At 37.3% G+C, this 24212-nt stretch overlaps 1 protein-coding gene across 2 annotated transcripts in view; it reads left to right on the forward strand.

Annotated features, from left to right (window-relative positions):
• Window positions 1–24212, forward strand: part of LOC126354004 (intermembrane lipid transfer protein VPS13D) — a 488122-nt gene that overhangs the window by 451631 nt on the left and 12279 nt on the right. For both annotated transcript variants that reach the window (XM_050003313.1, XM_050003314.1), the window contains 5 exons: window positions 2259–2433; window positions 3110–3309; window positions 7280–7392; window positions 7537–7677; window positions 9219–9350. In XM_050003313.1, coding sequence (XP_049859270.1) covers window positions 2259–2433; window positions 3110–3309; window positions 7280–7392; window positions 7537–7677; window positions 9219–9350 — 761 coding nt within the window. The remainder of the gene's footprint in view (window positions 1–2258; window positions 2434–3109; window positions 3310–7279; window positions 7393–7536; window positions 7678–9218; window positions 9351–24212) is intronic.

Below are 24212 nucleotides of genomic sequence, written 5' to 3' on the forward strand. Positions count from 1 at the left end.
GTGTTTTGTTCTCTACTCTTAGTTCTCCCAAATCATCTAATTTAATTCAGTTATATTACATTTTAGTTTTCTAGGTATTCATCTTACAAGACACTATCCATTCTACTGAACTAATTTTCTAAGTCCTTTTGCCGTCTCTATCAGAATGATGTGATCATCTTCTAACCATAGTTTTAATCTGCCAGTAAGTTTCATGAAGTTTTTATTTCTTCTCTCTAAACTTAACCAAACCTTCATCAAATTTCTCTGTGCTCTACTTAATGAATACTCTGTGTACAAAATGAATAACATTGGGGGTAGGCTACAACCGTGCCTCACTCCCTTCTCAACTACTGCTTTGCTTTCATGCCCTTTGACTCTTAAGACTACAATCTGGGTTCTGTACATTTTTTTGCTACCTTTATTTTATGCCTGCTATCTTCAGAATTTCAAGAAATGTATTTCAGACAAAATTTGCTAAATCTTTATGCAAATCTACAAATGCTACGATTTAAGGTTTACCATGAGGGATAATGGATTAAGTGTGTATTTGTTGTTCTTTGGTCTACGAACCAAACGTTACTAATGTTATATTTTCTCTTTGTTTTCCTTTCTGACAGTTCCTTATTTACTTTACAATGTCAAGTTGTGTTCTTGTAATTGTCCAGTCAACATCAGTTTATTTAATTACCTGCATATTAGTGAATTATCATCACTGGTAATATGGAAGAATCCTGTAACCTGTATTCAGTCTATCCTTTAAGACAAGTTATAGTGAAGTATTGCCTCATATGCTCCCACATTTATCCATAATAAAAACTGATATCTTTCCTTGGCTTATCCAAAACAGACGCTTAATTTAAAGTACATGTGGAAATCTGCAATTGAAATGGAGAAGTTTGTGAAGTTTTTATGTGCCACAGTTATTTGTGTAACATATGTATGCATCCTCCCAGAAATTCAGGGGGAGGAAAGCAATTGAAATGACATTCACTAGAATAAACTGCAGAAGTAGTTGAAATGCTGCAGATGAATATAATCTGTATTTAAACAGGCGTAACCATCAAAATGGCAATAAAATAAATCTTTATAGAAGTATTTGTAGCTGGTTGCATTCACCATCAACAGTCCTTAATTGAAGAACAACATTGAGGTCAACAAGATCCATCATGGATAAAATAACCTTAACAAGTAATTTTTCTATATGTCATTTATTCTTAAAGCAAAAGAATAGTGTTCTCATAATAATCAGTATAAAATACACCATTATATTTCTGCTGGATTTCCTATTGTGGTAATGATTTAATTGACACCTGTATAATGCCAAATTGTTAATTACTTTGATGTTTTCATCTGTGATTGTTTATTCAACTGACGATTTGTTAACTTTTGAAAATGTAGGAGCTGACTTCTTATTAAACTTTCATCAACTTGGGATTAATTTCCGTTGGTAATCAACCATGTGAAAGTTAAAATTTTATCACTGTTCTGTATTTCATTTGATAAAAAGACGTAAAACAAAACAGTTGTTTACATTAACTTAATAAAAATTGATATGCATGTATATCTACAACTGTACTCTGCAAACCATTGCTACATGCATGGCAGGGTGGTACTTCCCATTCTGACAGTTTTAGGGCTTTTTCTGTTCCATTCACATATGGATTGCAGGAAGAAATATTGCTTAAATGCTTCTATGTGTGTGGTAATTGCTCTTATCTATCCGTGTGCTCCCTGCGGGAATGGTATATGGGGGTTTGTACAGTAATATTTTCCTTGATTAATCGTTTAAAGTTGGATCAAGAAACTTTCTAAATAGGCTTTCACAGGATAGTTTGCATCTATCTTCAGGCATCTGCCAGTTCAGTTCATTCAGCATCACCTTGATACTTTCCTGTGGAGCACGAGGAGGAGGAGGAAGAGGAAAAGGAAAATACTAGAGAAAGATGTGGCTCAACTTTGTTAGAGTAAACAACAACAAAGTTTGTCAACTGTCTGTTAAAGATTGTGAGAATGTGTGCAGAATAGCACTGATTTTATGATGAAGATTTTTTTTTCATTTTCATAATGTTTCTTGCAAATAATTTACTGTGGTTTCATCCAGAAATCAGCTGACCATTAAGTTCTTGGATGCGTGATGCACATTAGCTTGGAGACTTATTGGTAAAAAGTATCTTTCTGAATGTTATGGTATGATTCTGCATGTTATATAGTGGGGATATAATCTGCCAATTTTCTTATTACTGATCTAACTAAAATTTCAAATCACTCATTTGCAGGAACTGAAGTGGCAGGCAGCTATCATCTTGGGATCTGTTGATTTTTTGGGAAACCCTCTAGGCCTTGTGAACGATGTGTCTGAGGGGATGTCTGGTCTTATTTTTGAGGGCAATGTTACTGCACTTCTGAGGAATGTTACACATGGCCTTTCCAATTCAGCTGCTAAAGTTACTGGTAAAGGATTTATTTACTTAACTGTTGTTTTGATATCTGAGTGGGTTATTTATGAAAATGCATGTGTGTGTGTGTGTGTGTGTGTGTGTGTGTGTGTGTGTGTGTGTGTGTGTGTGTGTTGGCACGCGCAAAACAAAGTGGCGCAGCCAATTGATAAAGTGGAGTATCGTGCGATGATTCATTTTCTTCCATGGAAATGTTACAACTGTAGTTGGACAAACCAGCTGTCTCCTGTAGCCTTCTGGATTGGCTGTCACAACTACACCATTTTCAAATTTTAGAAAGCATTCTGTTATTTAGAGTAAAGCAGTGAGTATAAAATGCTAAAAATCAAACAAAAAAAATCTCAATTGCAGTTTCAGATTTTTATTCGTTAGCAACTGGTTTTGGCCCTTTCCTCATCCCATCTTCATGCATTTTCCACCATAATGGCCTCTGATGGCAGGAAAAGCCTGAAGATGGTCCAAGGAAAGGACCGAAACTAACTGGGGGAAAAAAAAAAAAAAAAAAAAAAAAAAAAAAAAAAAAAAAAAAAAAAAAAAAAAAAAAACCAATTCCCAAAACTGTTTTTATTTGATTCTTTTGCAACATTTTCACTTCTGCTGAAAATGAATTACTGCAGTATGCTTCACCATAACTAGTGACTCACAATTAATCCTGAGTTTTTGTGCTTCAGGATCTCTGTCTGATGGCCTAGGTAGAGTCATTCTGGATGACAAACATGAAGAGACCAGACAGCGGATACGCAAAGTCAGAAACAGCAGTAGTGGTGAACATTTGGTAGCCGGACTCAAAGGCCTAGGTTTTGGCCTACTTGGAGGTGTTACCAGTGTCTTCAAGCAGACATATGAAGGAGCTGCAAATGATGGCATGCAGGTAAAGTTTATGTTATACTGAGAAGTTACATGGCATTTGTAGCACAATGATGTATGAAAGGAAAAAATTAAAAGTCCTTCTTGAATAGTATTGCTGAAGTAAGTATTACATATTTTAGAGTTGAAGCAATGTCACACACATCCATATTGCATGGTGTAAAGCAGCCTAGTGCAACTTAAAAACTGCTGCCTGTGATTGAGATGTCTAATTCAGCTGTATTGCAGTGATTAAATCACGATAAGTGCTTCTTCCAGACTGCACAGTTTTCATGCCTCAATGACACTCCACTGTTGCTGGATGAACCTGATTATTATCTGCAGCAACATGTTGTAAGGCTTGTTAAAGCTCTCTCTGTGTGAAACGGACTTATACCCCAAGAACAGAAAAGTATATTGTGTATTAGAGTACAACTCGCACACCTGAATAGCAGTGTATGCTACAGCTCCGTCACGTTGATTGCCTTGTTTTAGAGCGGAGATAGTAACCATTGCAGTGCCCTGTTGTATCTTCTCTTAAACTTAGAGCCGCACTCCTTGGACTATCAGTGTGAACTTACTTGAATGCTGGATACAGGCTCAGCTTCCTCGCAGCTCCGGCGTCTTCTGCTTGCATCGAACTCTTCTCCAAAGATTCTATATTTTGAAGAAGGTGAAAATTCGTCTACTATTCCAAAATCCTATTATCTAGTCGAAATAAAGACTCTCTCAGAATTCAGTTGCTGTTAATATATTCTATATTCAAAATTCAATACACCATTTCACTGCCACATTAAACAGGAAGCCCACACTTTCTTAGGGCATTTGCACATGACTGAATTCAACCAAATGAAATAACATTTTTTCTCAATGATACAATCCTAATATACATGTCCGTCTGCTCGAGACCAAGTCACTATTAATAATAATCATTTTTTTTCCTTCCGTTGCCTCTCCATAACCCACAACAATCACCAATGTTTTTTGTGCATGAAATTCGTCCATTGAATTCTGGGCCGGAAGTTTTTCTTTTTACTTTGCTGCAACGGAGTGCGTCACTTGTTGGCCAGGTTTTGCTCTTCTTTCTTGGTTCGCCTACACAAATAACGTTCTGCGGCAGTGTGCGTCTGTTTATGCTACAACCCACTACAAAATAACGCGTGTTCGAAGCGGCTGGAACACAAGTGACTCCAGACTTTCGTAAAATTCTGGGGGCACTACACCATGTTTGCAACATCTCCAAATATGAATTTCTGCTTCCTTACACTGTTCTTTTCTCAAAAAATGAAAAAAAGAGTATTCCATGAAGTTTTGGGAAAAAAATAAAAAATCACATTGAATAAGAATTTCGTACTGGTATCATAATGACATTCAAATGTAAATATGGCTACATGCTGTCCATTTATAAGTGTTTTTTTAAACACAGATGTGAATTAGTAATTAATACCCCTTACATATTTCAAAAATAGAAATTTTCCTACAGAATAGAGAAACTTTTTCAGTTTGTTTCCAAATTTAACTTGGTTATCTGTCAATCATTTGTGTTCAAAACTTTTGGTGGCAGCATTGTGCGCCCCTTTTTGTGCTAAAGACAACCTTAATGTGGAGTAATGAATGTCTTTTTTTTTATTATTAATATCCTGAAATATCAGGTATGGCAAGATTGCTTGTAAATCTTTTTGTTGATTACCAATTTGGATATATCCGTGCTGTCATCAATGGATCTTGTAACATGCTAGCAGAATGTGTTACAAAATCCAATGATGACAGCACAGATCTGTTGAAACTGGTAATCAATAAAAAGATTTAAAAGTGATCTTGGCATACCTGATATTTCAGAATAATATAACAGCTGTTGACACAGTGTCAGCTATATATGCCATTTTTTATTGTATTGTAATTATGGACAACGTTGTTCCTTTTGAACCTTGGCGGGTTGTTTACGACAAACTTCATGAGGGGATAAATATCCTGTTAAGTAATTGTCAAAATACCTAACTCCTTGCACAGGTGTCTAAAAGGTAATCATGGGTTAGCACCACACATTATTTATTCTTATAGCATATTTTTGAACAGCAAAGACTTTCTTTCTTAAAGATGAGTTACCCCAAAACATTTTTTCATATGCCATTGTTGAATTAAAATATGTAGAATGTGCCCACCTACTGATTTTTCTTTCCCCAAGACGGGCTAAACATTTTAAATTGTCTCAACAGTGAGAACTGGAAAGCAGATTAATTAGTGGAACTTTCATTAATGTGTGACTCAATTATGATACTACAGTATACAGATCAGCCACACATTCCCATTTGTAGTTCTTTAATGCTATCCAGCATGAGAACTAGTCCCATTACATCCTCTGTGCTTAGACTTGTTAGGTACCTAATAATATACAGTAAAATTTGCACCTGGTTCGACAACATACAAAGTCCTGTCTATGTCAGAGTTTCTTCTGATCAGCACTTGGGCTGCACAATCATTTTTTGAGCAAGTGAGCAGCAACTTGCAAGAAAACAAGCTATTTGCTATCCTGATGCACTAATTGATGTAGCAAACATTTCTGTCTTCAAACAAGAGTGGAGCACATATCCTCCATGGTGCTTATCAGACCCAGGCTAAAAGTGGAAATGGTGGGATATTTTATAAGCACCTCACCTTATGACATGTTATCCGAGGAACATGGGACTATAGCTGTTTTTTTATGAGCAGGAGGGGGGGGATCACATACTGTCTTCATTATTGTGTCACTAGATTTGTTTACAAAGTCGTTTATGGGTGTTTTATGATATTTCAAGATGGTCAGAATTTCCTTGTCTACTCACTTCACAAACAATCCAGCCAGTGGATAAATTAGTCCAGGTGATACCGAACAGAATTTTTCTCTGAAGGTGAGATGGCATTTCACTGGGTGCCAAGAAATAGTGGTGTTGGAGGAAATGAGAAAATTGATAGTTCAGCAAAAATATTCTCCCTGAAAAACACTTGTTCTGACTGTTGTTAGGGTGTTGTTTCATGGGAAATCCAGAGGACTGAAAACAAAATGAGAGTGAGTTAGTGGCAGATGTGATAAACAATAAGTTGTGTCTAACGAAATTCTGTACCCAGCCACTGCACTCTTCCACTCTATAAGAAGAATGAAGTAGTCCTCATTCTCCTCCTCCATTTTATAAAAAGAATGAAGTAGTCCTTGTTCTCCTCTGCCTCAGACACTAACCTTAGATGAACACTTTATTTCCTCTGATGAGATGGAGCTTGTGGAATGGCACTCACTCTGGACAACATTTTAACTTACTTCCTTTTACATGTTCAAAAGAGGGAAGCTATTGGCTAACTAAGTGGTTTATACTCAATTTTAGGTGGTGATGGGGTGCCAGTTAGACAAACTTCAAATTTTTGTGTGTGGTATTAAAGTTCCCCTTAACTTGATTGGGCAGCGATTTTAGTGTGTTTTAGAGTGGATGCTTCATCCTTCTAAATTTTTGATCAACCAGCAATGCACACATGCTAAATCAGAATATGAGATTTTTCAAATGCATATATTTACAATAAAAGAAATATATTTTGAGATATTGATGATGTGTAACAATTGTATTAATGATCAGGTTTGTGGGTATCTAAAAAAAAAAAAAAAAAAAAAAAAAAATAACTTTCAGTTCGTAATTTCAAGAAGCCAGCACGGAAGACTTCCCTGTTTAATGCCCAAAATCTAATACCTAGAACAATCCTAGACTACTATACTAGACTGTTAGTCAAATTTGATAAAATCACATTTCATACAAAGATAACTAAATGATTTTGCTGTGCTCCTTTTCATTCATCTTGTTTGCAAAGTTACTTGCTTATTCCCATGATAAGTGGGTGGTAACAATGTTCTGACTGATCATTATCTTGTGTTAAAAGCTGTAACTATGCAAGCCAAAATAGCACAATACAAAATATGATTATAATACTTGCTGTATTTGCTTTCTGTTTATTTATTATTTTTTGTGTGGCAGGGCTTCATTTCCGGACTTGGTAAAGGACTTGTAGGAACAGTAACTAAACCTGTTGTTGGAGTTTTGGATCTAGCTTCTGAAGCTGCAAGTGCTGTAAGAGATTCCAGCCGAAGGTAAGCTGCTTGGATTGCGAATTACTTGTTTCTGTAACAAATGCTAAAAATTTAGTGTGTAGGTATTAGTTTAATGTGATATTATAGAACTTTATTTTGCAATTTTGAGGTTCATGTAATACACAATTAATTTTTATGTTTCAGCTCAATACGAATAAATCGCCAAAAAGTCCGTGAAACTCGTTGTGTCATAGGTACGAGTGGTCTGTTGCCAGCATATGACTCAAAACAAAGCACAGGATTGCGATATCTTTATGATATCAATGATAGAAATTATTCAGAACTGTAAGTTATTGAATTTTTTAATTAACTTCCAAAAAATCTTACATAAGTGAAATAAACATAGATTGTTATTGGATAACCTGTTAAGTATTATCAGCGTACATTGTCAACCTGTAGGTGTCCATGGGTTGCAACTCGAAAACCCACACTACAGAGACTGTCTTTTTAATGCATGCTCTTTTTTTTTTTTTCTTTCTAATTGGTGCGTATATTATGGGTACCTCAAGCTTCTAAATTATATTAAAGAGCATATTTTTTCCAGGATTCTAATAAAGTAATTTCATTTTATATTGCTTGAGATACTCATCTCAATAAATTTAATTATTTTCATTTCACCATTTGGATGTGGCAGTCAGGATGGTCATATGGTACTAATCACACTTATCTTCCAAAATTTCTAATGACTTTAGGGGGGGGGGGGGGGCAGGTTATTTGGCAATGCAAAAGTAAGTATTTACAGAAAAATTGTCAGTAATCATGATCTTATTTTTTTTTAAAACGCATATGTTAGCATCACATTTCAATTCACCTAGTAAAATAATATGGCATACGTTATCATCAGACAATTCAGTCCACCTCAGATGTATATAACACAATGCTGAATTATTTAACAATTTCTTAAGACTAAACAATCCAAAAATCCCACATAAATCCTTTTTTTGACAGTGCTTTTTCTTTCCCAAATGACTCTCCGTGTTTATGAAAACTGTTTCAAAATATTTTTCATGGCTTTACATCTTGTAAATTGTTGAATCTCCCACATCTTCTCTCTTGAACCTCAGGGGCATATAATCTGCACATTGTCTTCTATCTTATTACCTGCAGTAATGCCACATTAACATGGTCAGAATGGTCAGAGATTGTATACCTGGAAGGGATAGTAAAGTTAATGTTTATTTTTTCTTACACTTAATGTTTGATAAGATATCATTCTTTCCTGATTGAAAATGGAGCTAAACAGATGGTACGTTTGTTGTTACGTGTATATTCTTATGCAAAAATATTCCTGAAACTGCCTGAAATTTTTGATTTGGTGTTGGTTTGGCAGCTTCATGTACTTCTTGCTACTTGTTCCATGCATGATTGCTAATATAATTTTAAATCACAAATGTCAGAGTTGCGAACATAATTTCCACCTCGTTTACACTCTGCTTTGTATAGTTGGTTATTTCTGCACAGGTGTCACTTCCATGAATTATCTTGTATGTTTATGATTGTTGAGTCCATAGGAGGTCAAAGCTTCAACCATTAAATTTTGTTCCCAAGAAATATATAGTTCTTTTGAAGTACATGTAGAGTAAAATCAACATTTACCACCATTAGAAGGGCTGCAGGTTTGTGTGATGGATTTTGTGATTAATATTAAAAATATGGGTGTGTAATATTTACAGGGGCTGAATTGTAGTAGATTGTGTTTCTGTAGTCTTTTTGTGTATCTGCTTCCTGTGACTGTCCTTTTCACACTCATCCTGTGTGTCATTCTCTTTATTTATTAATCCTTTTTGCCAAAAGTTTCTCTTAACAACATTTCTTACATTTCTCAGGTTTATTGCATATGAGTGTCTACGAAGTGGATCAGAAGATCTTCGTATCTTGGTGTCCAGTGAGATAATACGTGTATTTACTTGTGGACCAGCTGCATCCAGTCACAATATAGTTCTGGAAATAAATTTAGGGTGAGCAAAATAAAACACTTTTTTATCAATCTTATTTATTAATAGATGAGACATATTTGTAATTAAAAATAAGAAATAGCAGAAAAAGGTTTCATTAAAGAGAGAGAGAGAGAGAGAGAGAGAGAGAGAGAGAGAGAGAGAGAGAGATAGAGATAGAGATAGATAGGTTAGAAAAATTGTTTGCATTGGTGAAAGGTGTTGATATGATGTCACATGAAACAAAAAAAGAGAAATAAAAAGTGCAGAATAGAAGGATGAATTTTTACAAGGACTGAAAAACTGTAAAATAATGGGCTTTGTGTCTATCAAATGCAGCTGAGGAAGATAATTTTGTGCAACAGTTGCCACCACTGCGACAGATGTTAATCCTGTAAGTATTTGTACATCAGTCATTGTTTGTCTGTTCCAAAATTGAAATATTAAAATAGATAAACTAATTATTTTTGGTTTCATGAGTCAATGAATAGAAATTGGGCTTTTTCAGATGTGGACTCAAGATAACCAGTGAGCTGTCTGGAGTGTCCACGCTAGCTTTATGGGTATTTTTATAAGGGAATCAACATTTGCCTCACAATGCAGTTGCTGTTGCTTCATCACTGGTACTACAGCTATGCTGCATGTATCTATATTAAGAAACAGTGCTTGTTCAGAATTACAGGTTCTTCTTTGACAGAGGAAAGAGCTGGTGAAGGTGGGAAAAGGGTAAGAGGGAGCAATAGCGCCAAAAATGAAAGAAATCATACCATTCCCCTTCACACTAAGAGTAGTCTTGCAAAGATTATAGATTAGTAAACACAGCCCCAGCTTCAGTGCAAAACAATAAAGGGAGGAAGGACAGTGTAAAATGGTAAGGAACAATCTTGGCCCTGCAATACAAAACTAAGACACTATAAAACTATGTTAAGGCCTGAGACACTGTATACAGCAGAAAACCTTAAGACTAACAAAATTTGAGTATCATGACGAATTGGAAAAAGTTGAAAGAAGAATTTTAAGGAAAATGCTAGAACATAAAATCAGTGCAATGATGAATGCAAATGAAGATTAAACATTGAAAATGGAGAAGCAAACTGATTAAGAAGACTACAGTTTTATGGACACATATATTAAATGATTAACCAACTAACCAAGAAAATCTTCAACTGATTAAATAGCTGCAAAGCCAAATCCATGTGCTTCACTAAAACTGGCAAAGATTTGAGAAACACTGAAATTAAAATGCACCTAATAGATAACAGAAGACTTTTTATAGAAGGGACATGAAAGGCAGGATTTCAGGAAAGAAACAGGTGAACAAATGGAAGGACATGGACTGAGAAAGAAAAGGAATGATACTCTCAAAGGGTAAAGAAAGTCTGAGAGCAAAGAAAAACACACACACACACACACACACACACACACACACACACTCACTGAGAGAGAGAGAGAGAGAGAGAGAGAGAGAGAGAGAGAGAAATTGGTTTGCATACCCTCCAAAAGGGTCATTTGAATAAATAAATACAGGTGTTTCAAAGAGAATATACTGTTATACACTGAGATGAGTAAGTAATGGGATAGCGATATGCACATATATAGATGGTGGTAGTATCACATACATAAGGTATAAAACAGCAATGCACTGGCAGAACTGTCATTTGAATTCGGATGATACGTGTGAAAAGGTTTCCAACATGATTATGGCCACATGACAGGAATTCACAGACTTTGCACTTGGAATCGTAGCTGGAGCTGGATATGTGGGACACATGGAAATCATTAAAGAATCAATATTCTGAGATCCACAGTGTCAAGAGTGTGACAAGAATGCTGCATTTCAGACGTTACCTCTCACCATGGACAATCCAGTGGCCGGTACCTTCGCTTAATGACCAAGATCAGTGGTGTTTGCGTAGAATTGTCAGTCCTAACAGACAAGCAACAGTTCATGAAATAACCACAGAAATCAATGTGGGACATACGCAAATGTATCTGTTAGGACAGTGTGGCCAATTATGTGTTAATGAGCCATGACAGCAGACGACTGACATGAGTGCCTTTGCTAGCAGCACAACATTGCCTGCAGTGTCACTCCTGGGTTTGGACCCTAGATGTCTGGAAAACCATGACCTGGTTAGATGAGTCCAGATTTCAGTTTGTAAGAGCTGATGGTAGGTTTTGACTGTGGCACACACCCAGTGAAGCCATGAACCCAAATTGTCAAAAAGACACTGTGTAAGCTGATGATGGTTCCATAATGGCGTGGGATGCTTTTGTACGGAATCGACTGGGTCCTCTGATCCCTTACTGACTGGAAATATTTATGTCTGGACTGGAAGTGGTTATGTCTGGCTATTTGGAGACCATTGCAGCCATTTATGGACTTCATGTTTCCAAATAATGATTGAAATTTAATGGATGACAGTGCGCATGCCACCGGGCCACAATTGTCTGTAATTGGTATGAGGAACATGCTGGACAATTTGGGTAATGAATCCCCTTGGACATTTGTGGGACATAATTGAGAGGTCAGTTTGTGCACAAAATCGTGCACATGCTGCACTTTCACAGTTACGAACAGCTATAGCGGCAGAATGGCTCAGTATTTCTGCAGTGGACTTCCAATGACTCGGGTCCACATCACATCACAATGCTGCACTATATAAAGCAAAGGAAGGTCAGACACAATATTAGGCAGCATCCCATGACTTTTGTCACCTCAGTGTAACATATTAAGTTTTCAAAAGCATCGCTTGTTGTGCCACAGTTCGGTCATTGGAAGAATGAATACATTGTCTAGTTCAAATTTATTGCTACTAGATGTGGATTGTCTTCACATGTTGTAAAATAGCTACTCCACAGTGGAAATGGTTTTGTGTTATCGAGTTTGCACAGTGTAAGTCCATAATTACAGTGCAAAGATGTTTCAGCTTGAGGTACCAAACTGAACCTACAAATGGACAGAACATTTGCCAGGTGGAATTGACAGTATGTAGATGCTGGATGGGTATGTAAAGGAACTCTGGCCTCCATTATGTTTCCAACAAAAATGTCGCATGAATTCAAACCGCTTTCCAATATAGTGCAAATAAAATCAGCTCATCGTGCCTGCAAGTAATTAAAACTGCCTACACCAATAATTTGGTGTGTTTTGAGAGGTCAGTTGGTTACAAAGCCATAAACGTTGCAGCTGTACACGCTCTATGTCGTAATGACAAACACAAACGTGTGGCATTTTTTGACGAACTTCAGAATGGTATTGACAGCGATAACTCTTTTGTACGATGCATCATGTTCAGTGACAAAGTGACTTGCCTTAGGATTGGGAAAGTAAACAAACACAGTGCTCGAAATTGCAGCCTACAGAACCCATGTGCACACACACACAACATGAACAAGATTCATCCAGGGCTAATGTATTTTGTGTGATATCCTACTCATTTGTTTGTGTTCCATTTTTCGTTGATGGAAACATGGTTAACCGTCAACTGTGTCTTGCTGTGTTACAAGACTGGTTGTTCCAGAGGCTCAATGAACACATCTTTATTTTTAAAGAAGATGGGGCAACCCCTTCATGGAGTCATGAAGCGCATGAATGTCTGAATGAAACTCTACAAACCCATTGGATTGCTCATCAAACAGCTGGTAACTAAGCACTTCCCAGCTAGTCTCCATGGTCACCCGATTTGGTGCCCTGTGACTTCTTCCTGTGGGGTCTCTACAAGGACAACATTTATACACCAACAGTACTACAGATCCTAGAAGAGTTGAAGAACCGGATCTGTACTGCTATAACATCAGTGATGATGGACATGCTTACCAGAGTATGGGAGGAATTAGAGTATCGATGTTATGTTCTTTGTGTCACTGGTGGAGGACATATCCAACATCAGTAATCTGAATGCAAGAAATTCATAATTAGGTTTCTCAAGCTTCATAGTTGTATGTCTTGGAGTTTAATACATATGTGTGTTCAGAATACGTATATTTTTTTGAAACATCCTGTACTTCACTTATACTATTATTTCCATCGATTACTTTTTATTCTTTTATATGTGTTTCTTGTCATATGGAATGCCCATTCCATTTTATGTTGCCGTCCTTTCTTTTGTATTACTCATAATCTATTCTTCTAGGCATTTAAAATAATTTGTTGAGATATTGTCTTGTTTTGGATTTTAAGATTTTTGGATGCATCATAAATAATTGTTATTAACTATGATTTTTTTTCTGCAAATTTTGGCTCTTGTTTCTGTAGTTCTGTGATTTGTTCTTTGACACTATCCAGTGAGTCAGTAATTAACACTATATTGTCTGCAAACACTAGACAGTGTATGGTGGTTTTCTTTGGACTTCTTTCTAGTTCTTTAGTATTGATGAATTTATCCATTCTCTCAGCACTTTCTATAACACACAGAGATTACAAACTACGTCCTTGTCTTAGAGCTGACTTAATTTCAAAAGGTTTTGACAGTTTTTCCATAAATTTTACCTTTAATTTTGTTTGTTGGAGTTTTTCCTTAATTATATCTTTTATTTTATTATTGAGTCCCAATACTTTTATATTGCTGATTAGTGTGTTTCTATCATTTGAGTAATAGGCCTTTTTAAAATCTATGAATGTTACCATGTATTTCAGGTTTCTAATTTTCCATGTTTCAGTTATGTTCTTTAGACTCAACATTTGCCCTGCATTAGACTTTTGCTTCCTAAATACTCCTGGGCCGAATATTCCTTCAGATCTCTTCAAAAGTGCCTAGGAGAAAATATTGTGCATTTCTGGCAAGAGTTGTTAGAATTTGTTTTCTTTCCTTTTATATAGTGAGTGTATGTTGAAGTCCATTCTGATGGTAAGCTGTTTGTTTTCCAAATTTCATTAATAGTTTCTGTTAAACACAGCATAATGTTGTCACAAGAGTGTTTCCATAATTCAGCAACTGTGTGGTCTTCACCTGGTGCTTTGTTATTTTTAAACTATTTTATGATTTCTTCTATTGTTGGCAGTTTTGAGTCTGGTTATATTTGGATTATATTATCAAACTTAAATTCTTATTTTTGTGGATTACAGTTGTGTAGTTCTTTGAAATAATCCACAAATATTTTGCAGTTCTCAGTGTCATTTCATCCAGTCTTCTTTGTTTCTATATCTATGACCTGCAGACTTTGTGATGAAATAATTTAATTGGATAGGTAAATAAATCTGCTCACCAAGTGGCTGCAGAAAACACACATAAAAAGGCTTGTAATTAGACAAGCTTTCTGAGCCAGTGACTCCTCCTTCAGTCAGAAGGTTTGGAGAGGAAGGAAGAGGGGTAAAAGGGGTAGATTTTGGGAAAGTCACCCAGGACCACGGGTCAGGGGAGACGTACTGTACGGTATGGGAAGGAGAGACTCAGTGGTGTTAGTGTTGAGTACTTTTTAAACTATTTTTGAATGTGTGTTTTTTTTTAAAGGAAAGTCCCTTATGTTATTCTTCTTACAATATGAGTCAACTTTTTACATATTTTCCAGATGTTCCAACTTCATTTTGTCTTTACAGTTAACTCATCACGGTCATAATTCCAACAGGATTTTTCCATTTCTTTTTAAGAGGTGTTATTTCTTCTCCACTTTTAGTAACATGTTTTCGAAGTTGTTCCCAAGATTTAGCTGTTCTTTTTTCCGAAAGTATAGTGAATAATTTACTGTGTGTGTGTCAAATTTTATGGGTTGATATTGGCTCTTCTCTCTAATTGCTGTTCTGATCCTCATTTTAATGATTGTTAGATAGTTGCTTGAAACTAAACTGACATTCTTATCAGCTTTAACATTGAGCATCTCCAGAATGAAATTTTCACTGTGCAGCTGAGTGTGCATTGATATGAAACTTCCTGACAGATTAAAACTGTGTGTTGGACCAAGACTCGAACTTGAAGATTGGAAGGTAGGAGACGAGGTACTGGTGGAATTAGAGCTGTGGGGATGGGTCGTTAGTCGTGTTTGGGTAGCTCATTTGGTAGAGCACTTGCCCTCGACAGGCAAAGGTCCCGAGTTTGAGTCTCGGTCCAGCACACAGTTTTAATCTGCCAGGAAGTTTCATTGAGTACCTCCATTGCAATATATCTACTTATAGCAACATGACTGAGATGTTTTTAACCACAAATCAGATTTGGTGATACTCGTGTAGTTTGTTGTCTAGGTTGGTAAGCAGTTCTTGTGGAGAGCATTCCATTCTTCCATCACCATGGTTGACAACTGCTGCATGGTCATTAGTGCATGTGGACATAATATGATACTTCTCCCCTTGGGGAGCACCTGCTCAATGAGATTGAAGTTGGGGGAACAGACAGGGCTGTCCATTTGCCGAATACCTTCTCATTGCAAGAGCTCTGCCACCAGTGCAGTCACTCATTGCCATCCATGAAAGTGAAGTTAGGGCCAGATGTACCCTTGAAAAGAAACACATTGGGTAGTGGTACAGTGTCACAATAATGTAGACTAGTGAGTGTGCCTTGTTCAGAGATTTGGAGATTAGTACGCCCTTGCAACATTATGCCTTCCCACACTGTAATGCCTGGATCATGAAAACTGTTATGTACCATGCCACCGGCGGTACAATAAAAATCCGGGCCATGTAAACAATGCAGAACAAGTTTATCAATAAACATATGAACTTTCTTGGAGCAAGTTATTACTTGACATTATGCAGTTTACTCAGAGATGCACTTGAAGGGCACAATAACTGTTTTTTGTGCTGACAATCGCAAGAAATATTAAAGTTAATTTCTGAGTTAATTTCTGAGTTAATTTCTGAGTTAATTTCTGAGTTAATTTCTAATTTCTTAGTTAATTTCTGAGTTAATTTCTGAGTTAATTTCTGAGTTCACTTTGGGATAAACAAGTTAATTACACAAAGCGCTAAGATGCTCACGTGTCCCAGTGTAGAGGCCACATCTTGACGAAGCCTGGTAGTGGTGCTGGCTGCCTTGTACAGAGGAGGTTGCTGGTTGGAACATGGTGTTGATGATTCCGATGGTTTCTTAGTTAGACGCTGATCAATGAACCACTAGTGTGGTTGGCATCTAGCCAGAGAGCTTATGAGGTATGGAACTGGCCTGGCACAACCCGGGCAATGGCCTAAATACCACGAAGGTGTCAGGTCTGTTTACGGCCACCTGACCCTAGTGGGCTAGTGACCTCTTGCAACAGTCGCGCTGTCACCCGATGGCTCAGTGGGCATGCTAAACCTTCAAGCTGTGGTCTGCTGGAGTGTCTTGTGCAGCTTTGCTTTGTAGGACACCTGCTTGATGATGATGGTGACTGATTGCATTGTGGGAGGACAAATGGCCCTGACATACTATCCCCCACCCCTCCCCCATCTTCCTGATGGGGACAATAATGTGTGGCATATTTTGAAGTCCCACAACGCAGTAGTCTCCCTGCTTGCAGCATATGGAACTGGTGAACTCGGAGAGCTATTGTCAACATCCATGGATGTGGACAGCTGTGTAGTGAGAGGGCTGACGTCATTGGTATCCAGAGACCATACAGTCTGTTTTGCACACTGGCAGCTGGAGAGTGTTGTTGATGATGCAGGTGCTGATTTGTCCAACTCTGGAACAAAACGCTGTGGAAGATTTCTAGTCTGATAGGTTCGTGTGCTATGAGGGTGCACATATTTGTTGATGTGTTTGCAATATCTGGAGCCATCTTGGAGTTGCATCTTGACCATTGGTCGACATAACGGATACATTACAACTGCCAGCATGAGGAGTTGATGGCCCTTGGGGAAGACAATTGCTCAGACCTCATCCTGTATGGAGTATCAGTGGCGGCTTGATCACCAGGAAGGAGGCAAAGTACAATTGGGTGAATAACAGAAAGTTAAGATTGAAGCCGCCAGCCGTCCAGTTTTTCTACTGGACTAGACCCATCATGTGTGGAGGAGCAGTAGGAGTGTAATAAGAAAATGAGTGCCTCATCTAATTTGTGATGCTGTAGCTTGACCATTTGCTTCTTGAATGTGCAGGCAAACCTCTCTGCATGACTGTTGGATGCTGAATGGAATGATCCCACATGCACCTAGGCAGTGCCATTTTCAGAACAAAAAGTGCCAAATTCAGCAGATGTAAACTAGTGCTGTACCTGTCATGATGGTTTCTGGGAACCCCCAAGGGGAAAAAATGTGACCCAGTACTTGGATTCTCTTTGCAAAGAATATTGAAGAAATTTGACACACACGAGGAAAACAGCTGCCTGCATCAGTGACAATTAATGAGGAATATCTCAAGAAAGGACGCACAAAGCGTAAGTGGAGCTGAGACCATGGTGGTGATGCCTTCGGTCAGCAGAAATATTGCTGTGCTGGAACTGTGTGTTTACTCTGACAGGTGATGTTTGCTGCTGCCATTTTAGCAATATTGTTGTCCATACTTCTCCAGTATACATGTTGGCAAGCCAGTTGTTGGGTCCGGACTATTCTCCAATGAACTTTGTTGATGAGTGTCAGGATGTGTTGTCTGAGGGCTTGGGTGTGACCATTGTCGCCCTGAAGCAATTGGATGCCATTGAGAGTCGATAGTTCATTCCAGTGATACCTGTAGGCTTTCACTTCTGTATAGTCCAGTTGATTGTGATCTGCTGGCCAACTGTGGTCCACTAATAAAATTACTTCTAGATGACTGCTTCATCCAAAGACTGGTGCACGACAACTGCTGTGTCCTGAGGGAAGTTGGCCATTGCTTATTCTGCTACAATATCCATGTGGAAACAGACCTCTTGCTCCACAGCAAATCCAGGTCTTGTTCAAAAAGTTGTCTTGAGAGGCTATTGACATTGCCATGTGTTTGGAATGTTGGAGATGGCTTTGAACAGTAAGAAAAGAGGCTTATAAATATGCTGTGGGATAACAACAGCCACCAGTCACAAAAGAAGGTGATTTTATTTAACATACAACCGGTTTTGGGCTTGTGCCCATTATCAAGTGGTTTACATTCATGTACATGTTTCTATAATCAGTGTTAGAGATCACTTTAAATTGAAAAAAAGTAATGTGATGGTGACTACGTTGACAGAAATGAAATGTTAGGAAGTGGCTAAGTGATGTGTTGTAAAGTATTGTACAGGGGGCATGGGAAAAGTGATGGGACTGATGTTTTATATACCAAAGTTTTCATTTTTCAAATAACAACATCATCCCTTTTAAAGTAGTTCCCTTTGGCAGCTATACACCAGCAGAATCATTGTTACCACTCTTGGTAGCAAAGCTGAAAGGCTTCAATTGGTCACATTCGTTTGAATGTTCTCCAGGGTCCCAAAATGACTTCCTTTTAAGACATTTTTTCAGTTTTGAGAAAAGAAAAAAGTCACCAGGCCTCAGACCACATAAACATGGGGAGGCCCCCCTACAGGACAAAGGTACGTGTGCACGGCGAGTGCGCGTGAACGTGCATGTGCATGACAGTGAAAGGGGGGGAAGGGGGGGGGGGGCACTTCCACTGAAGCTCAAAAAATGGAATACTCTGAAAGGTAGCAAGTTTTCTTTAACTTTTTGTGTGAGCCTGATGACTACTCGGCAGTAGCTTTTTGGTGAGTGGTGCCCTCCACCCCTAAATTATGTTCATTCTAACAGGACTTTCCTGATGTAACTAAAAAGAGTCAGGTATTTGTAATCCTAAAAATGATTAAAGTGTTTTTCTGACAACTTATATTATAAGAGATAATACAATATGATAATTTCATTACCATTAGGGCAGAAAGGTCCCACTTCAAAATACCAGTATGAAACATGTCCCAACCTTACTCATGTTGGATGATGAAACAATGGTAAATATTTTTTTTCCATATTGTTGCTTCTGACAATGGTAGTAATTCAAATAAACATAGATTAATGTCTTTCACTCTGGGAGGGGTAGGATTGGTAGTGAAATGGTGTAGTAAAAAAAGACATTGAGCAATATTATTAATCTCTAGAAATGCAAAAAGTATTTCATTGTATATTTCCTGACACCACCAATCCCCCCCCCCCCCCCCTTTTCCCAGCTCCCTCAGGACAAAATCAGTGTAACCTAACTTCCTGCATCTATAGTAAATCTATGTGCAAGTGTGAGAATATTTTCTAAATGTATGTGTAGCACATGTCTGAGGCAGGGCGTGAGTACAAGTTCTGTATTCACCTAATTGTATGTGGGAGATCACCCAAAAACCACAACCTGACTGCATGGCTCACCTGCTATCGCCCTCATTATTAATCCTCAAGGCAGATTCAATCAGGGGCAGGCTCCTATCCCTGTATCCTGGAAGTGGCTTGTTAATATACTCAGCTATCTCAGCGGTTATTAAAATATGATGATGTGATGATGTGTTAATTTACATTTACTTTTACATTTAGAATTATGGAATTGGAAATAATAATAGTAATAATAATAATAATAATAATAATAAGTGCTACTACCAAGATTCAAACCATTGTCACTACAGTTACGAAAGTTTACATTCTGCTCTCAGCTCTCTGCTGTTACATTAATTAGTTCAAATGTTTTATAATTAACAGTGCTCAGAAATCTTCTAATTTCCAAGAGTACTTTTATAAATTTACTTCATACTTCTTTAGGAAAGTATGTCTAGGCACTGATCTTCAAATCCTGTAAATATTAAGAAAATCAAAGAGGGCCAGTCTGTAAGGCCTTCTTGTTAGAGAGAGAACAAACTTTTTTTATTAATTGCCAGTGCCAGGAGGAAAAGTTAACCATTAATATCTTGCCAACATTGAAGTCACGGGAGGCAGAACAGGTGTTCACTTGAATAAGGACCACTCAGGAAATCGATGCAGGACTTTGTGAGCTATTAACTGAATAATTTTAAAAGAAATGTTGCAGGGGACCTAAATCAAGATTGATGTAAGGGGTTATGAATCATATCCATCCCAGATAAAAGATTCTGTATCTTAACCACTCTGCATCTATAATTAGAAATTGCCTGAAAAACTCACTGTTACGTGAATGATTCCCTTATCGAAAATAGCATTTTGATAGTGTTAGGTGACTATTGTTGTTATATCCTATGATTTCAGTAAATAACTGATAATTGTCAAGACAGTGAGCAGTGAAGATCTGTTAGTTGGGCAATAGACTGAGTTACATGTTTCCCAATGTACCTGCATGGTGTGTTTTGACATCAGTATGAGTCCAAGATGTTAATCTGTGGAGAGCTTTTTAAATTGGCATCTTTAGCATCCAAACTGGCAAGCACCAAGAGAAAACCACATCATTCATAATACAATTTTCAATAAACCTTACATTATCATTGACAAAGATTATATAAACTTGAAAGAACTGGCTTGTGCAACCTCAAAATGTATTGCAATTTCTTCTTTGAATACTTTTCCTAAAATGTGCAGCAAGTCTCCTGCTCAGATTTTTCTGTCTTCCGATGTGGTGCAGTGGCACAAACATGCATATACTCGGACAAATAAATCTTTTCAGATTGATGAAAACATTATTCAGAGACTGCTACCAGTCACAAAATTTCACGAAATTCTATTATTAAGCTATACTTCTCTACACACTATGACCACAGCACATGCCAGGACTCTAAATTTAATATCAATGTGTACTTTTGTTAAATGTTTTTACAGTGCTATTGTAGCCTGAAGATTGGGTTTCTACCAAGAAACATATTGCTTCATTAAATAATTTTATGACAAGTTAGGCCACTGAAAAACCTTCCATAGTTTTGAAACAGTCATGGTTGGTAAGTACTCAGTGTGCCTTTAAATTGTTTTTAAGTGTAATCTCATTTCTAAGTAACATTTAGACAGTTTACTGTGTAAACAGAAATTTAACTAAATCAACATGTAATTCTTCTGCTTTCCTGAGACAGTCATGTTAATTAATTGCAATATGGTATTAAATAGAGATGTGCATGATTGCAGCGCAAAAATAAGAATACTAACAGCAGAATCTCAAAAGTATCCTCAAAATGTCAGTCACATCTTATACTTAAGTGTAGGTGGTAGACGAGTCTGAAGTCAGCTTAAGAACAATATAATTGTGTATGATGAATTTCTTGGAAGGAAGAAAAACCTGTGTTATACATCATAAGCAGAAAAGGCCAACATATGACAAAACAAATTATCACAACCTGTGTACACAAGACAGTTGACTATTGTGAAGATCTTTAGTGAGTGAAATGGTTGTAGTTGCTGGGAGAGTAAGCACTAAGCTCTAGTCTCCATACATAAACAGCATGAATAGAGTGAAAGGTGCTTCTTGTTGGCAATTATTTTATGCAGCCCAAGCACAGCATCCCCAATTTTGGTTTGCAAACATTCACCAGCTTGCAACCTGACCATCTTGTATTAACTTTGGTGATCCTATCTCATGCATATACCCATTGTGGTGCGAAATGTGTCTTCCAATCAAAATTGCTTGTGTAAACTTCTCTCTTTACAACTGCACAGCTTTTCAAGTAGTGTGCATAACTGCACCAGGTATTAAATTCATGACAGGTGCCTTCTATTGGAATTTTACTACAGTGCTAATTGGAACAAAATCACACATTCTTTTTGAATATCCATATCCACTAATAACTGTGGACAGGTCATTGAACTCATCTTGTTTTACAATGAAATGCTCCATGAATACAAGTATATTACCACTGCTGCAGTCAGCAACATTTGCATAGTGGACAATAGTGTTCTGTACCTGCTCTTTTCGGTGCTTTATTTAAAATAATTGGTTACATAGCTCAAGAAATAACAAATGGAGTAGAAAATTGTCAGTTCTTAGGAGTGCATAATGATGAAAACTTAAACTGGGAAAAAAAACCACATAGGAGAACTGCTAAAACATGTAGGTTCAGCTACTTTTGCCAAAATAATAATTGTGGACTCTAGGATAAGTAGAGATCTTACTGACATATTTTGCATATTTTCATCCATTGAATTATTGCAGGATAACTGTTGTGCTCTGAGATTAGGTTTTGTCTGGAATTGAGTGACAGGAGTTCATGATATAGGGAATGCAGTTGGTTGACTGAACTGAATGGGAGACTTGATTGTTCGACAAACATTCCCTAATTTGGATTTAGGAGATGGAAGGATGACGAGGTGAACAAGCACTCAAATGGAATTATTAACATTGAGGTTTACTCTGAATGTTTGTCAGATTGACCTTCTAGCTGAGGTTCTTCCCACTAAAGTCAAGTCCTTGCACAGAGACAGTAACTGTCTATCATTGTTCCATCTACTAACTGAAACCGTCATCTCAGTACAGCATCAACAGAGCCTTGCCTCTATCTAATTCTGGGCAGCAACATCAGCCAAACATTATGGCTGTCTCTGCCCATGACCGATCCTCAGGCTTATCTCCACTACAGCCCCCCCCCCCCCCCCCCCCCCCCCCGCTGCCATTGTCATTCCCCTTGGAGCCTGCCACCCCTGACATGACACGGTGTCTAAGGCTTCATTGGCTATATTACTTGGTTATTCTTCAGTTATCTTTCAGAGGCTGTATGGAGAGGTTAGAAACTCTTTCCCTATAAGGCTGCCCAATTTGTCCTATGCCTTCCCTTGGCTTCTTGCGATATATTATAGCCCCCACCACAAGCCTCTCTCTCTCCCTCACAGCTTTGTTCTTTGTCTCGCAATTATTGCCTAAGGACTTTGCTTCATTAATTCTGTCACCTTATTTATCTTAAGCAGATAAGACCGTCACCCCGTTAATTCAGTAACGTATCCCGTGGCTTTTTATGTACTCAAAGTTCCATCTCAGTATTGGTCGCAGGACTTGTCTTTTAGCTAAGGACATTACATAACATTCTGTTTGGCAAAAAGAATTTATTGCACAAAAAAGTAATTAGAATTATGTATGGAGTTCACAAATGCACATCTTGCAGGTATCTCTTTAAGCAGCTGAGAATATTAACCACTTATAAACTATATTATCAACAACTCATCTACATTTGAGAGTAAAATAGCTGTTCACAAGCACAACACATGAAGGGTAAATTATCTGCATTATCCTTTAATGAAACTAACTTTTGCACAGAAAGGGATGAAATATGGAGCTGTAAAACTCTTTGACAGTCTAACCATGGAAATAAAATGTCTGATAGGTAGCACAAGTGTTTTCAAATGTAGTTTAAAGTGGTTTCTCCTTAACAATTCTTTCTATACCATAGAGGAATTCCTCAATAGAGATTATTAGTCTTTTTTTTCTTTAACTAACTATATAAATGATCAGCATCCAGCCTTATAAATATTACTTTTTTTATTTAATTAGTATTCCATGTTTGTTCTGTTTACACAACACACAACTTAATGTTTATTGTGAAGTTGATCTGTGGTACAAACAAGTAACTTACTACAACTGTAACTTCAAAGTTCAAGCCATGCAATCCCAGACCTCTATAGTCCAATAGATGTATTTATTACTTCTGTGCTGTTGCCCTAATGGATACTCTGAGGAAGGCTTTACTTACATATATCATTGTTACCAAGGAATGGCTATTTTTCCAATGGACACTTGTCTGTTGGCTGCTGTTTTAAACTTTCATGTGAGCCGGGATGGTTGACAGTAGTTGGTGATGATTTGTCATAGCCATGATGTAGCAGTAGTTGACCATTGTGTTGTCTATCACACATGGTGATTAATACAACTGATAATTGTGAATGTCTAAACATCATAAATATAGAAATATTGTATGTTGGTGCAATGTCTAGCTTATTTCAGCAGCATGGTCCGAGATGAAACAAGCAACTCAAATAGTTCGAACCATTTGAAAACTACTAAGTCATTTACAATATATTTAAAAACCATTAAATTTTTGTATGTTTAATAATACTTTTTCATTCCATGTTTTCTGTCCTGGCAACATATTTTTTTTTTCCCAGTAAACAAAAATATT

Source organism: Schistocerca gregaria, chromosome 3 (genome assembly GCF_023897955.1).
Source record: "Schistocerca gregaria isolate iqSchGreg1 chromosome 3, iqSchGreg1.2, whole genome shotgun sequence".
In the NCBI taxonomy this organism is placed as follows: domain Eukaryota; kingdom Metazoa; phylum Arthropoda; class Insecta; order Orthoptera; family Acrididae; genus Schistocerca; species Schistocerca gregaria.